The 13797-nt window shown below is 40.0% G+C and overlaps 1 protein-coding gene across 3 annotated transcripts in view; it reads left to right on the forward strand.

Annotated features, from left to right (window-relative positions):
* USP32 (ubiquitin specific peptidase 32) overlaps positions 1 to 13797 on the forward strand; it is a 127639-nt gene that overhangs the window by 51706 nt on the left and 62136 nt on the right. For all 3 annotated transcript variants that reach the window (XM_080679027.1, XM_080679026.1, XM_080679028.1), the window contains exons 6-7: positions 7860 to 7991; positions 12700 to 12807. In XM_080679027.1, coding sequence (XP_080535153.1) covers positions 7860 to 7991; positions 12700 to 12807 — 240 coding nt within the window. The remainder of the gene's footprint in view (positions 1 to 7859; positions 7992 to 12699; positions 12808 to 13797) is intronic.

The following is a 13797-nucleotide window of genomic DNA, read 5'->3' on the forward strand; positions in this document are numbered from 1 at the left end:
TACCAAAGAGAAGGACCAAGATAAATTACCATATTTGAATAAGTTTTAACAACTTCATAGTGTGTGAGGCCTTATATAAAGAATTATCTTGTTTTAGGGGGAAAATTAATTATGATATTTTACAAATTTAAGGAAGTTCTTAAGGTCACAAAGTTAGTTCTAAGATCTTCCTTTCTAAAACTTTTGCTTAAATAAATGATGTGAGATACAGAAAACTGATTAGTATTGAATTAAGGCACATGGAAGATCAGCTTCCTTTAAATATAAGGGAATTACCTAATTATTTTATCTACTCCCATAATGCACATATTGGCCATAGTAATAAGCCAATAGTGTGTGGTAAAAACCTGAAGAAATAATATGCTTTTAATTTTCTATTATTTTTAAATTTAATTTAAAAATTTAAAGTTCAAATTGCTGGCATCATAGTTGATTTTTGTCATATTCTTGTTTCTTATAAGAGAGCTACCTCAAAAATTAAAAAAATTAATCAATGCCCTAGCTGGTTTGGCTTAGTGGATAGAGCATTGTCCTGAGGACTGAGAAGTCCCAGGTTCGATTCCAGTCAAGGGCACATGCCCAGGTTGTAGGTTTGATCCCCTGTAGGGAGCGTGCAGGAAGCAGTTGATCAGTGATTCTCTCTCATCATTAATGTTTCTATCTCTCTCTCTCTTCCTCTTCCTCTCTGAAATCAATAAAAAGAAAATTTAAATAAATTAATCAACTATAAGGCCGCTATGGTATATTAATAGTTACCAGCCTTTATTGAGCATTAGAATTAGGAGAGGGTATTAAAAGTGCAGGTTACTGATTCTAGCATCAAAGATATTTCTTCAGTGGGCCCTAGGACTCTACTTTCCTAGATTTCCAGGGTAATCTGATATTCATGGACCCTGGACTACATTTTGAGAAATACTGATGATACCGAATTTTTGGACTGGAACCCGGATTCTTTGTCCATCGGAATCAAAGAATGAATCCACGGACAGAAAGTGGTATAGCAAAGATGGAGATTTATTGAAGAACAAGTACAGACTTCCATGTAGGGAGGGGTAAGAGTCCCACTGGTTTCCTCTTCCCAAAGGCTTATAAAGGCTGCAGATCCTGCTGCCTTGATATCCCCCTGATTGGTCACTATTCCCTTAGACTGGTTACTATAGTAACCCCTGGGCTCAAAGGTCAAACCTCACATGTTCTCCCCCCTCCTTCCTTATTGTTTTTCTATTCCCTTTTGGCTTTCTTCTTCTCCTTCTGAATGAAGGGCTTCCTTTTCTTTATTTTGTAAATATAGACCTTTCTTGGCTACTTCCAGTTCCCTTGTCTTATGGAGATGTGACTGCACCTGGCTTCCTTGTGTTATGGAAATGTACCTTCTCCCAGTCTGTGGTCCTGTGTTTTTTCCATGGACCCCAATTCTAAAAAAATCCCTAAGCCTGCCTATGTTCCCCCCAAATTCCTGCTTCACTGATATGCTATTGAGTCTTCAGACTCTGGGTGAACACTCTGGCCCTGCCACTTATTATTCATGTTACTGTGGGAAATTTATTTAATGTCTCTGAACTTTTTTCCTTATCTGAAGAACAGGGCTAATGATACGACTTACCTCATAGGTGTGTTATAAGGAGTGTAGATGAAAATATTTTTCCTTATCCATTTTGGGTTCTTTGTCTGGGTCTTTTAAATTAGACTGAAAAAAGACAGATATGAAGAAAATGAAAGTTTATTAACATCCTGCATGGGAGCATTCATTGATGAGTAACTCAAAGGAGTGGTTAGAATTTGAGCTTATATATCATCCTAGCAAAAAAAAAACAAAAAACAAAACACCACACAATAATTTTGTAGAGAAGCGAGGAGAAAAAGGGAAAAGGGCTTTGAACTTCTATGGCTGGCAAAATGTGGGAAGGCAAATATATGGAGAAACTAATGGCAGATAGGACTGTTAATAAAGTTTGTTATGCAGATTCCTTCCTCTGGTGATAAGGATCTAGGGTTGTCTCTGATGAGTAACTTCTGTTCTTCCTGGTAGAGTGGCAGGGAAGATACCTTTACAAATTAGGCAGATAGGGGAGCAATTGCTTCTCAATTGCCCTCAACTCAAAATAATTCTTATGCCAGAGTGCCATATTTGGGGTGGCATATTGTGCTATCCTTTTACGAGTACATGAGATGATACTCATCTTTTTTGCTTTTACAGGACTCAGCTCTGTGTCTGGTAATAGAATAAGTGCTTTACAATGAATATGCGTCCTCTTGTATTGAAAACATACTTGGCTTGTGAATGTCAGTGAGTTTCACCCACTGTTCCCAGAGACTAATTGTTTTGGGAGCAGGCAATTTCTAACAAAGGGCTGTAGACCAGTGCAAAAATGAACTCCTCTACATCTGTGGAAAGTTTTTCTTGCTAGTTTGTTTTCTTTTATGATTTATAAAAATAAAGAACCAGAATAAACTAGTTCAGCAGAAACTCAATTTGCTACTGGCTTCAGCAAATGGCTATTTCCTTAGTGGGCCTTTCTATGAGAGCATTATCACAAAATCAGTATTACTGCTAAACATCTTATAGAAATTCTGACATGGGCAAGTTTACATTCTGATGACTGATTTATCATTTATAAATTCTCAGTTTTTGTCTAAACAGTTCACTACTGCCATCTTTGTAGGCTCTTCGACTCAAAGCATATTTGCTACTTTATATTTTTCAAATAATGTGTCAGGAAAATGGAAACCTGTGATAAAAATAGAGACTGTTATTAACTGATTTATAAGTAGATAGAAAATATTTATTTTACAGCATCAGTGACTATTTAAATTTGTGTAATGAGCCAAGTTATCCAAGAAACATAAATGGATTACAATATTTCACTTGTAAGTAATATTTATGTTAGAATGCAGATGCCTTTAATTACTTTTTCACATACAATTATAAAGTGAAATTTGAAGTCACAGTAAGTTGAACATAATGCCATATTTAATCAAATTTTATTCTCTTATGTAAATCACAAATGAAACTGAGGAGCTATTTGTATTCAATATAGAGTTAGAATAATTAACTGATTTGACTTACACAAGATTTTAGATTTTGTCATGGCAAGTACATTTTCAGAACTGCAAATTTCAAACTATTGCAATCGTACCTTTTATTTAAATTTAAGAAATTGAATTAGAATTTTTGCCCAAAGTTCAAGTTTTTATGCTTGAATAGATCTTAACCAAATGTTTATCAAGATGGTTATATTTGTCTATCATAATTTGCTATTTAAATACCTAAGATTAGTTTTCTAAGAAATTTTTTTGGTCAAGTATAAACAATGTTCTTAATGACAACTTAATTTTTAAAGCCATTTATAGTGGAGAGAGACATAGACAATGTTTGCAATAGTGCTGAACATATTTATTAAACATATTTTTTATTGATTTCAGAGCGGAAGGTAGAAGGAGAGAGATAGAAACATCAATGATTAGAGAGAATCATTGATTGGCTGCCTCCTGCCCACCCATTACTGGGGATCCAGCTTGCAACCCTGCCATATGCCCTGACCAGGAATCAAACTGTGACCTTCTGTTTCATAGGTCGATGCTCTACAATTGAGCCACACCTGCCAGGCATTGCTGAACATCTTGATGATGATGTTCAGAGTCAGAGAACATATAGATAGAGCGTAAATGTGTTCTATATAACTAAATGTTTGAAATAGGTTGGAACAGGTGTTAATTCATTCTCTTTTTTCATATCTGAGAGAATAGTCTAAGACCAAACCCTAGTCTTTTGGCTTTTTCTTGGAATACCCTTTCCCTATCTGTTTTTTCACAGTTATTTAGCTCCACATAGTGTTGGGGTTTGGAGTGGAGACACAGACTATAAATTCAAAATGTAATTTATTTTACATACTTAGATCAGTGTTTCCATCCCCTATTATTGAACATGCATAGTCCTAGCCAAATACAATCTGGCAGCTCTCTTCTTGAGTTTGAAGGCTCATCCTTTAGATGCTAACCTTTGAAATGCCTACATTCTGTCTAACTGCCTTCTAGTTCTAGGTTGAAATGCCTGTCATCTTTAACATTCTTTTTATTTTGTCCCCACTCCTTGAAAAGTAAAGTTCTTTTTTGTTTTTTGTCTTTTATCTTGGGTCCATGTTACAGGTCCTTGTATAAGTTATTCTTGTGTTTGAATTATAAGAGAACGCAACAGTTTTGTTTTTTTTGTTTTTTTAAATATATTTTATTGATTTTCTACAGAGTGGAAGGGAGAGGAGGGATAGAGAGTTAGAAACATCGATCAGCTGCCTCTTGCACGCCCCCCACTGGGGATGTGCCCGCAACCAAGGTACATGCCCTTGACCGGAATCGAACCTGGGACCCTTGAGTCCGCAGGCCGACGCTCTATCCACTGAGCCAAACCGGTTTTGGCAGAACACAACAGTTTTTTTTGTTTGTTTTTCTGTCCTGTTATTTATTACCTGTCTTGCCTACAGACTTTTTATAAATACTCTTTTGCCTCTGCAAGACCTCCAGGGCCTAGTTGCTCACATGCTCCTTGAAAACCCTGTGTCTATTCCCTCATTGTACTTTCCACATTAGATTAACATGACCCATTTTTACTTTTTTTTTTTTAAATATATTTTATTGATTTTTTACAGAGAGGGATAGAGAGTTAGAAACATCCATCAGCTGCCTCCTGCACACCCCCTATTGGGGATGTGCCCGCAACCAAGGTACATGCCCTTGACCGGAATCGAACCTGGGACCCTTGAGTCTGCAGGCTGACGCTCTATCCACTGAGCCAAACCGGTTAGGGCAACCAGTTTTTACTTTTATTAGAATCTAAACATAGTTGTTTTGTTCACAATCATATCTATAGTTTTTGTCAGGCACATAATATTAATATGCTCTTATTACATATTTGCAGAATATTAAATGATTTTTTATTATAGTTCCTATACTTTTCCTCCCAATGCTTTGTTCTGTGGAAGGTTCCATTTTACCACATGCAGATTGGGTACTTTCTAGAGGAGGCACTATACTCTGTGTACATTATCTCATTTAATCTTTCATTTCATCTCCATTCTGAAAATGAGGCAAACACGACTATGAGAAGTTAAATTTTCTCAAGATCAAATGACTAATAGGTGTCAAAGTTGGGATGTTTGAATCCCAGAGTGCATGCTTATTACCATTTTAGGACCTAAAGACAGTTGATTGACACACAATCTTTTTATTCTGTAATCTTTTATGAGTAGCTTGTAATTGCAGATAAAAAGATTTGGTTATGTGGCAGTTGTGGTGGTTGTTGAGCCATCTTCTTCAGACTGCAGAGAATCTTGCAGATTCATTTTTCCAGTTTCTTTTTCCCTTGGGATACTCACAAAAGATTATTTTTTATTTCTCTTCAATAATTAATTTCATTTGATCCAGGCAAGATCATTGAATGATTGTCCTTTACCTACAGTGAAATAAATAACAGAATAACTATGATTTTTAAGAACTATGTTTTAATAACTGAGAGTTAATTTTCCTTAATGTTGATCATATTTTTTCATAGAATTTAGCTATATACTAAGAAAGAGTTTTTGAAGTTTTCCTAAAATGTATCATAAGAGTCAATAAGCCTGCTACCTCAGTGATTCCTTGTAGTAATAGAAACTGGATTCTCAGGTAATTAATATAGTATTTTGGGCTAATTTTAGGGCCATATAACTAATTTTGATTACTTTTCTTTTTCATATCTAATTCAAATTTACATTGTCTCTATTTTAGCATTTATTATCTCAACTAAAAATATGTATATTATTGTATTCCCTTGCCACATTTTAGTTTGTAGTGTTAAAAACTTTGAATACGAAGAAAGTACTTTAGAGATTCTTAGACCATAAGCCACTAGTACATCTGCATGTCCCTCCTTGTTTATCCTCGTATCTTGTAAATTATGTAAGGCTTACAGCCATTTTAAGTACCTCTCAGAAGGTCATTGCTTTTGAGAAGGCTGTTTCCTCAAAAATGTTGAAAAACTGTGTGATTGTTTGAAAACACTTGTATATTTTGCCTGGCTTTTTAAAAAATAGAATAAAATCCTGGCATTAAAGAGTTTTTTCTGCAGCTGGAGCCTCTGACAAGGTGGGACTTGAGTAGGATGGCCCAGTGTGCAGGCTAAGAACTGTTTAGAATGTTAGGAATATTGTATGCTGCTGTTGTGAACCAGAAAAAATTATACCTATAGATGGGTAATAAATTCATTCCTATATAGTTTATAAAGTATACTAGAGGCCCGGTGCACGAAATTCATGCATGGGGGGTGTGTGTCCCTCAGCCCAGCCTGCACCCTCTCCAATCTAGGACCCCTTGAGGGATGTCCGACTGCCGGTTTAGGCCCGATCCCTAAACTGGCAGTTGGACATCCCTCTCACATCTGGGACTGCTGGCTCCTAACCACTCGCCTGCCTGATTGCCCCTAACCACTTCTGCCTGCCAGCCTGATCGCCCGCTAACCGCTCCCCTGCTGGCCTGATTGATGCCTCTAACTGTTCCCCTGCCAGCCTGATTGCCCTCAGCTGCCCTCCCCTGCCGGCCTAGTTGCCCCCAACTGCCCTCCCCTGCCGGCCCAATCACCCACAACTGCACTCCCCTGCCAGCCTGATCGCCCACAACTGCTCTCCCCTGCCGGCCATCCTGTGGTGGCATGAGGTCTACACGCGAGGGTGCGAGGACCACCTATGCTTTTATTAGTATAGATGTTTTAGGTGTTGTTTTATGAATTGCAAATAGAGCAACTACTGCAGTTATTAACTCTCTAAGTGAAAATAAAGTTAGCTGCCTTCCCTCTTCTCAGAAGTGTTCAGCTGTCAATTCATTCAAAGTGAATAATAATAATATAGTACATATAATTTATCATAGTTTGTTTTTGGCAAATATTTAATTAATGAATTACAGTCTGTAACCCAAAATGAATAGTTAACGTGAGTTTAAAAGGGAGCTCTAAAGCATGGTTTTAATGGTAACTGGGACCAATCTGATCATTTTTTTCCTCTAAATATGTTCTTCTTGTCTTCCCACATTTCTACTTCAGTAAAGAAATTGTGTTTTTTAAGGAGATTAAGGTAAAAATTTTGGGGTACAATTGGTGTGATTTTTCTGTGTTCTAATTTAGTGTATTATGTAAACATCAATTAATCAGAAATACTTTAGTACCTTGAAGAGGGGGAAAGCACATATAAACTATAACCATGGTTAGCGTATCTGTGGTTTTAAAAAAACACAGCTTCTGATGAGTGAGGAAAGAAAAATGTTCATGTTTTCCTGATGCCCCTATAACCTGTCACATCGTAAATCCTCTAACTCTGCTATCATTGAGTTTGTTACTTACAATATCTTTTATTGTACTCTTTTTCATTTACTTAATAAATATTGAATTTGTAAATAGTAACCATATTGACAGGATGAATCAGACATGAATTCTGCTCTTAGAATGTTTATAGTAGAGAGAATATGTATGTAGAATCTTTAAACCCCAGATAGAGATTGAAACTGATAAAAAATAAGTACAGATAAAAAAGGTATGGGAAGCCAAAAAGAAATGTTTCAGTTGTTTATTCTACATATTAGATTTAATCAGTCTACTAATTGGGCAATTGAAAAAGTAATTTTTTATTTTAAAACCTCTTTTATGTTAATTTGAATTTGCTTTTCATGCTATTTTAGATATAATGTATTTGTGTTTCAGAATTTTGTTTTAGATAGACTTTTTTTTTTAGCAATTAAATTGGGAAATTAAAATATATCCTTGAAAGTTATATTATTAGGTAAACTGCCCAGAAGAGAAGGCTGAGAGGTTTTATAATCTTGTTTGCTATGACTCTTAGTGGAGGAATCAGACATCATTGATCTGGAGAAACGTTATTGGTTGCTGAAGGCTCAATCTCGGACTGGACGATTTGATTTAGAGACATTTGGCCCGTTGGTTTCACCACCTATTCGTCCATCTCTAAGTGAAGGTAGGAATCATTTTCTTTTCTACAAGTGTTTTTTGGTAAACAGATTTGAGCCCATCTCTTATTATTAACCAATGCATCTGAACTCTAAAAGGCCATAATATTACAGGTTTGCAAGTTTCTTGCAAATAGCAGAGTTTAGTGGATAAAAACTAAAATGTGAATTAAGATTGTAGTTTTGAGCATCCTGTTCTACCTATGTGACCTTGCATAAATTAGTTTGGCTTTCTTCACCTGAATATCTTCATAAATAAGTTTGACCAAGTCAGTGGCTATGAAGCTGTACTCCAATGAGGTACCTTAGTAGCTGGTGCCAGGGATTAGGGTGATGGCTACTGAATGGGCAGAGCTCCAGGTTTTTGCTTTGTTTTGTTTGTATGTTTTTTGTTAATCCTCACATGAGGATACTTTTTTCATTGCTTTTCAGAGAATGGAAAGGAGGGAGGGAAGGCGGGTAGAGAGAGAGAGAGAAACATAGATGCAAGAGAGACACATCAACTGGTTGTCTCCTGCAGATGCTTCAACTGGGTCCTGGGAGCGAACCCAGGTATGTGCCCTTGACCTGAATCGAACCCATGATCCTTCAGTGGGCAGGGCTGATGCTGTAACCAGGGGTCCTCAAACTTTTCAAACAGGGGGCCAGTTCACTGTCCCTCAGACCGTTGGAGGGCCGGACTATAGTTTAAAAAAAAACTATGAACAAATTCCTATGTGCACTGCGGGCCTGGGACGAGTCGGCTGCTAAGCAGGACAGGCAGTGGCACCCGGCGAGCCGAATAAATGTCCTCGGCGGGCCGCATGTGGCCCACGGGCCGTAGTTTGAGGACCCCTGCAACCACTGGACCACATCAACCAGGACCAAGGTTTTTATTAGCCCCACTTCTTCCTCAGTTTGAGTGCCTCTACTTTTTTCCCTTTTACATAAGAAGTTTCCATTGCTATATCCTCCCCCCACCCCAACTACCAAAAGAAATTAAGAAACTACTGGACTGGACCATCTCTGAGGTCCCTGTTGGCTCTAAACTTTCCATTGCTATGACTTTCTAAAAATATATATGTTTTTATTGGAAGGGAGAAGGAGAGAGAGAAACATCAATTGATTGGCTGCCTCCTGCATGCCCCCCCGCCCCTGCCCTGCCAGGGATTGAACCCGCAATCTGAGCACAAGCTCTGACCAGGAATAAAACTGACAACCTCTTGGTGCATGGGTCGATACTCAACCACTGAACCACACCAGCCAGGCATGCTATGACTTTTTTAAAACATTAGGGATACAAAGAGTAATTGTAGGTGATATCACACAAAATCGTATTTGGAATCTTGAATATTTGGGTTCTGCTTCTTCTGACCTTTTTAAACTTCTTACTTTTGGGAACCCCCTTCTGAGTTTTATTTAGTTTTCTACTCTTTAAACTGAGGGTATGGAATTAGATTATTGGAATATATAATCTGTATTCTTCAGATTTCTAGGGTACTTCAGAAGTACTTGTTAGGAGAGCCAGAACTGATAAGGCCCTGGGCTTTCACCCAGTTCAAGAGTACAACTGTGTTTTTACCTTTTTTGAGTTGGAGAATTTGATAAATCATTTCATTTCTTTAAAAATATTTTTTATTGATTTTCTTACAGAGGGGAAGGGAGAGGGTTAGAGAGTTAGAAACGTCGATGAGTGAGAGACATTGATCAGCTGCCTCCTGCACACCTCCTACTGGGGATGTGCCCACAACCAAGGTACATGTCCTTGACCAGAATTGAATCTGGGACCTTTCAGTCTGTAGGCCGACTCTCTATCCACTGAGCCAAACCGGTTAGGGCTAAATCATTTCATTTTAAATCAAAATCATTTTATTTCTACCTTTTATAAAATATTTGAAAACCACAGGATTGGATTATAAATCCCCTTTCTTTCTGAAATTTAAGTACTCATTTATAAAAGATTACACAAACAAGACTGCAGTATAGAATTTCTTTCTCTTGATATAATGTGTTATTTTTCTTCATGTCATGGAAGAGCTTTATAGCAGCTTATTAATAACAGCATGTTAAAAATAAAAATAAATGAACAAGATAAACTGATGAGTAAAATAGAACCAGAGGCATAGAGACATAGAACAAACTGAAGAATCTCAGAGGGCAGGAAGAGTTTAACCAAAGACTTTATATGCATACTAGAGGCCCTCGCGCGAGGAGGTGGCCCTGCCTCCCGCCCTGCGAGGAGGCACCCCATGGGGGGTCGGGGGGCACGGACCCACGCCTGACCCGTGTAGCGCCGGCCGCTGTGTTGTGTCCACTGGGGTGGGGGCTTGCTCCAAGCCACGCTGCGGCCACTTGGAGCATGCCCCCGGCCGCCGCGTTGTGTCCGCTGGGGTGGGGCAGGTGCTCCTGTGTGTTGTGTCTCCGCTCCGGCCCGCCCCCCAGCCCCAGCCTCTCCTCGGCCACTGGGGCTAGGGGCGGCATGCAGTCCCCTCCCACCCATCTGCGCGGGTTGCTCCTCCTGAGCGGTCGTGACGTCCGACTAATTAGCGTATTCCCTATTTATATATATATATATATATATATATATATATATAGATATAGATATAGATATAGATATAGATATAGATAGATATATAGATATATAGATATATAGATATACATTACTTGTGGACATAGACAATAGGGTGGTGAAGGCCTGGGGCAGGGTGGGAACTGGGAAGAAGTGGGCAATGAAGGGGAAGAAGGGAGAAATCTGTAATACTCTCAACAATAAAGATAAAAAGAATAGTCTGTTATATCTTTGAATGTGCAGTTAAACTTTTCTTTTTTCCTTTTTTTTTTTTGTTAATCCTCACCTGAGGATATTTTTTCATTGATTTTTTGGGGAGATTGGAAGAGAGGGAATGACAGAGAGAAATTTTTTAAAAATATATATATTTTATTGGTTTTTTACAGAGAGAAAGGGAGAGGGATAGAGAGTTAGAAACATCAGTGAGAGAGGAACATCGATCAGCTGCCTCCTGCACACCTCCTACTGGGGATGTGCCCGCAACCAAGGTACATGCCCTTGACCAGAATCGAACCCGGGACCCTTGAGTCCACAGGCCGACACTCTATCCATTGAGCTAAACTGGCTAGGGTGACAGAGAGAAATATTGATGTGAGAGAAACACATAGATTGGTTGCCTCCTGCACAAGCCCACCAGGGCCTGGGCCAGGGAAGAGCCTTCAACCGAGGTACATGCCCTTGACCAGAATCGAACCTGGGACCCTTTGGTCTGCAGTCTGACACTCTATCCAATGTGTCAGACCGGCTAGGGCAGTGGTCGGCAAACTTATTAGTCAACAGAGCGGCAAACCACGGCTCGTGAGCCGCACGTGGGCCGCACTTTGCCGACCACTGGGCTAGGGCATCCTTTTTCTTCTCAATCTTTCTAAATAATTTCTGATTTGGGATGGATTTTTAATTAAATTTTATTTTGCATACTGTAGCCATTTTTAGTTGTTAAAATTGATACAAGATAGAGACAGGCAGACATAACCAAACACTAAATGATAGTAATGTATTTCTGCTAGGATCTTAAGTTTTAGTTATTTTTATATCAAAAGAAAAAAAAAACCAACTTCCTTGAACTATTGATAAACTCTTTAAAAAAAATTTGGCCAGCCAAAACCGGTTTGGCTCAGTGGATAGAGCGTTGGCCTGCAGACTGAAGGGTCCCGGGTTCGATTCCGGTCAAGGGCATGTACCTTGGTTGCGGGCACATCCCCAGTAGGAGGTGTGCAGGAGGCAGCTGATCGATGTTTCTCTCTCATCGATGTTTCTAACTCTCTATCCCTCTCCCTTCCTCTCTGTAAAAAATCAATAAAATATATTTTAAAAAAAATAAAAAATAAAAAATAAAAAAATTGGCCAGTTTATGGGAGTCATGTCTGCTTTTATAAATATCCTACCTAATAAAAGAGTAATATGCAAATTGACTGTACCTCCACTACACCAACAAACCGCGCCCACCAGCCAATCAGGAACAAGTATGCAAATTAACCCAGCCAAGATGGCTGCGGCCACGGAGCGAGCAGGAGGCTTGGGTTTCCTCAGTAATGGAGGAAGCCAAGCTTTCCGCACACCCTGGCAGGCCTAGGCCTCCACTCAAGGCTACAAAGTTTCAATTATAGAAGTTAAATAAATCCCAGCAGAAATGGTGGCAGCCACGGAGCTGGAGAGAGCAGGAGGCTTGGATTGCCCCTGGCAATGGAGGAAGCCAAGCTTTTTTTCACACACCCTGGCGGGCGTAGGCCTCCCACTCAAGGCTACAAAGTTTCAATTATAGAAGATAAATAAATCCCAGATACCAGGGCCTCCGCTTGGGTCGCTGGGGGCATGGCTGGCCTGCAATCAGGCTGGCAGAGGACTGGTTAGGGGGTGATCAGGCTGGCAGGCAAAAGCGGTTAGGGGCAATCAGGAAGGCAGGCAGGCAAGCAGTTGGGAGCCAGCAGTCCTGGATTGTGAGAGGGATATTCGACTGCCCATTTAGGCCCAATCTTACTGGGATCGGGCCTAAACAGGCAGTCGGACATCCCTCGAGTGGTCCCAGATTGGAGAGGGTGCTTGCTGGGCTGACGGACAACCTCCCCCCCCACCCCCGTGCACGAATTTCGTGCACTGGGCCTGTAGTGTTATTATAACATTAGGACGTTTGGTCACTGTGGTTTATGGTGTCTTTTCCTATTTTTCAGGTTTGTTTAATGCTTTTGATGAAAATCGTGACAATCACATAGATTTTAAGGAGATATCCTGTGGGTTGTCAGCCTGTTGCAGGGGACCCCTGGCTGAAAGACAAAAATGTAAGTTAAACATTTTCACAAAATTTGCAAGTATACCATGAAAAAATTAGTGTTCATTCATGTAAAATCATCTGTGGATTAAGGCTTGAATTTTCATCACTTTGTCAGATTAGCATATAGCAATCTCATGTTGAGACTTTATTTAAGTCATTCTAAGGATTCAATCATCTATTCTTTTGCACTGTGGAGTAGTTTGGTATCTTTTTTATTAATAACTAGTGGCCCTGGTGCACGGATTCGTGCACATTGAAAGGAAATTAATTAGAATTCCTGGGGCAGCACCAAGACTCGAAGGGTGTCTGCAGAGTAGTGGGGAGGGAGAGGAGGGGGGGAAAGGAAGAAAACTCATGCTGGGATCTTCTGGCTTGTAGCACTGGCTCCGGTGCAGGGACTAATGCAGGCAATTTTAGGTGGTGACTGGCGGGGCAGGACTGGGCGGCACCATGGACATCTGTGGAGTGAGCGGGGGTCCCTCTGGCAGTTGGGGTCCCTAGGCCTTGCCTGCGGGGATCGGGCCGAAACCAGCTCCCTGACATCCCCCGAGGGGTCCCAAAGTGTGAGAGAGCACTCTGCAAAGTTACTGTTGTACAGGGTGTGGAATGCAAATGCAAGCGTGCAGTAAACCAGATTTAGGGCCGACAGTGCCCCAGGAACAACATATCCCACAACAGAAGGTGGAATCGTGGAATCGTGCAGCCCCGCGAGGAATTGACTCCCTCTCTGGTTCTGGGGTGCGTCACCCGAGAACTGCTGCTGCCAAGTCACTGCAGCTCGGCAGCTCCTGCGTTGAGCGTCTGCCCCCTGGTGGTCAGTGCGTGTCATAGGTACTGGCCGGATGGTTGGGACGGTGACTTAGCCTTTTATATATATAAATGGGGTTGATTTTCCTGATGAATTTACAGTTCATGATAAGGAAACTATTTCAGCCATAATATATTTGAAAATGTTAAACGTTTAAAAAATATTTTCTTTTTTTCCTCCCTAGAAAAT

The sequence above is a fragment of the Plecotus auritus genome, assembly GCF_963455305.1.
Source record: "Plecotus auritus genome assembly, chromosome: 7".
Classification (NCBI taxonomy): Eukaryota; Metazoa; Chordata; class Mammalia; order Chiroptera; family Vespertilionidae; genus Plecotus; species Plecotus auritus.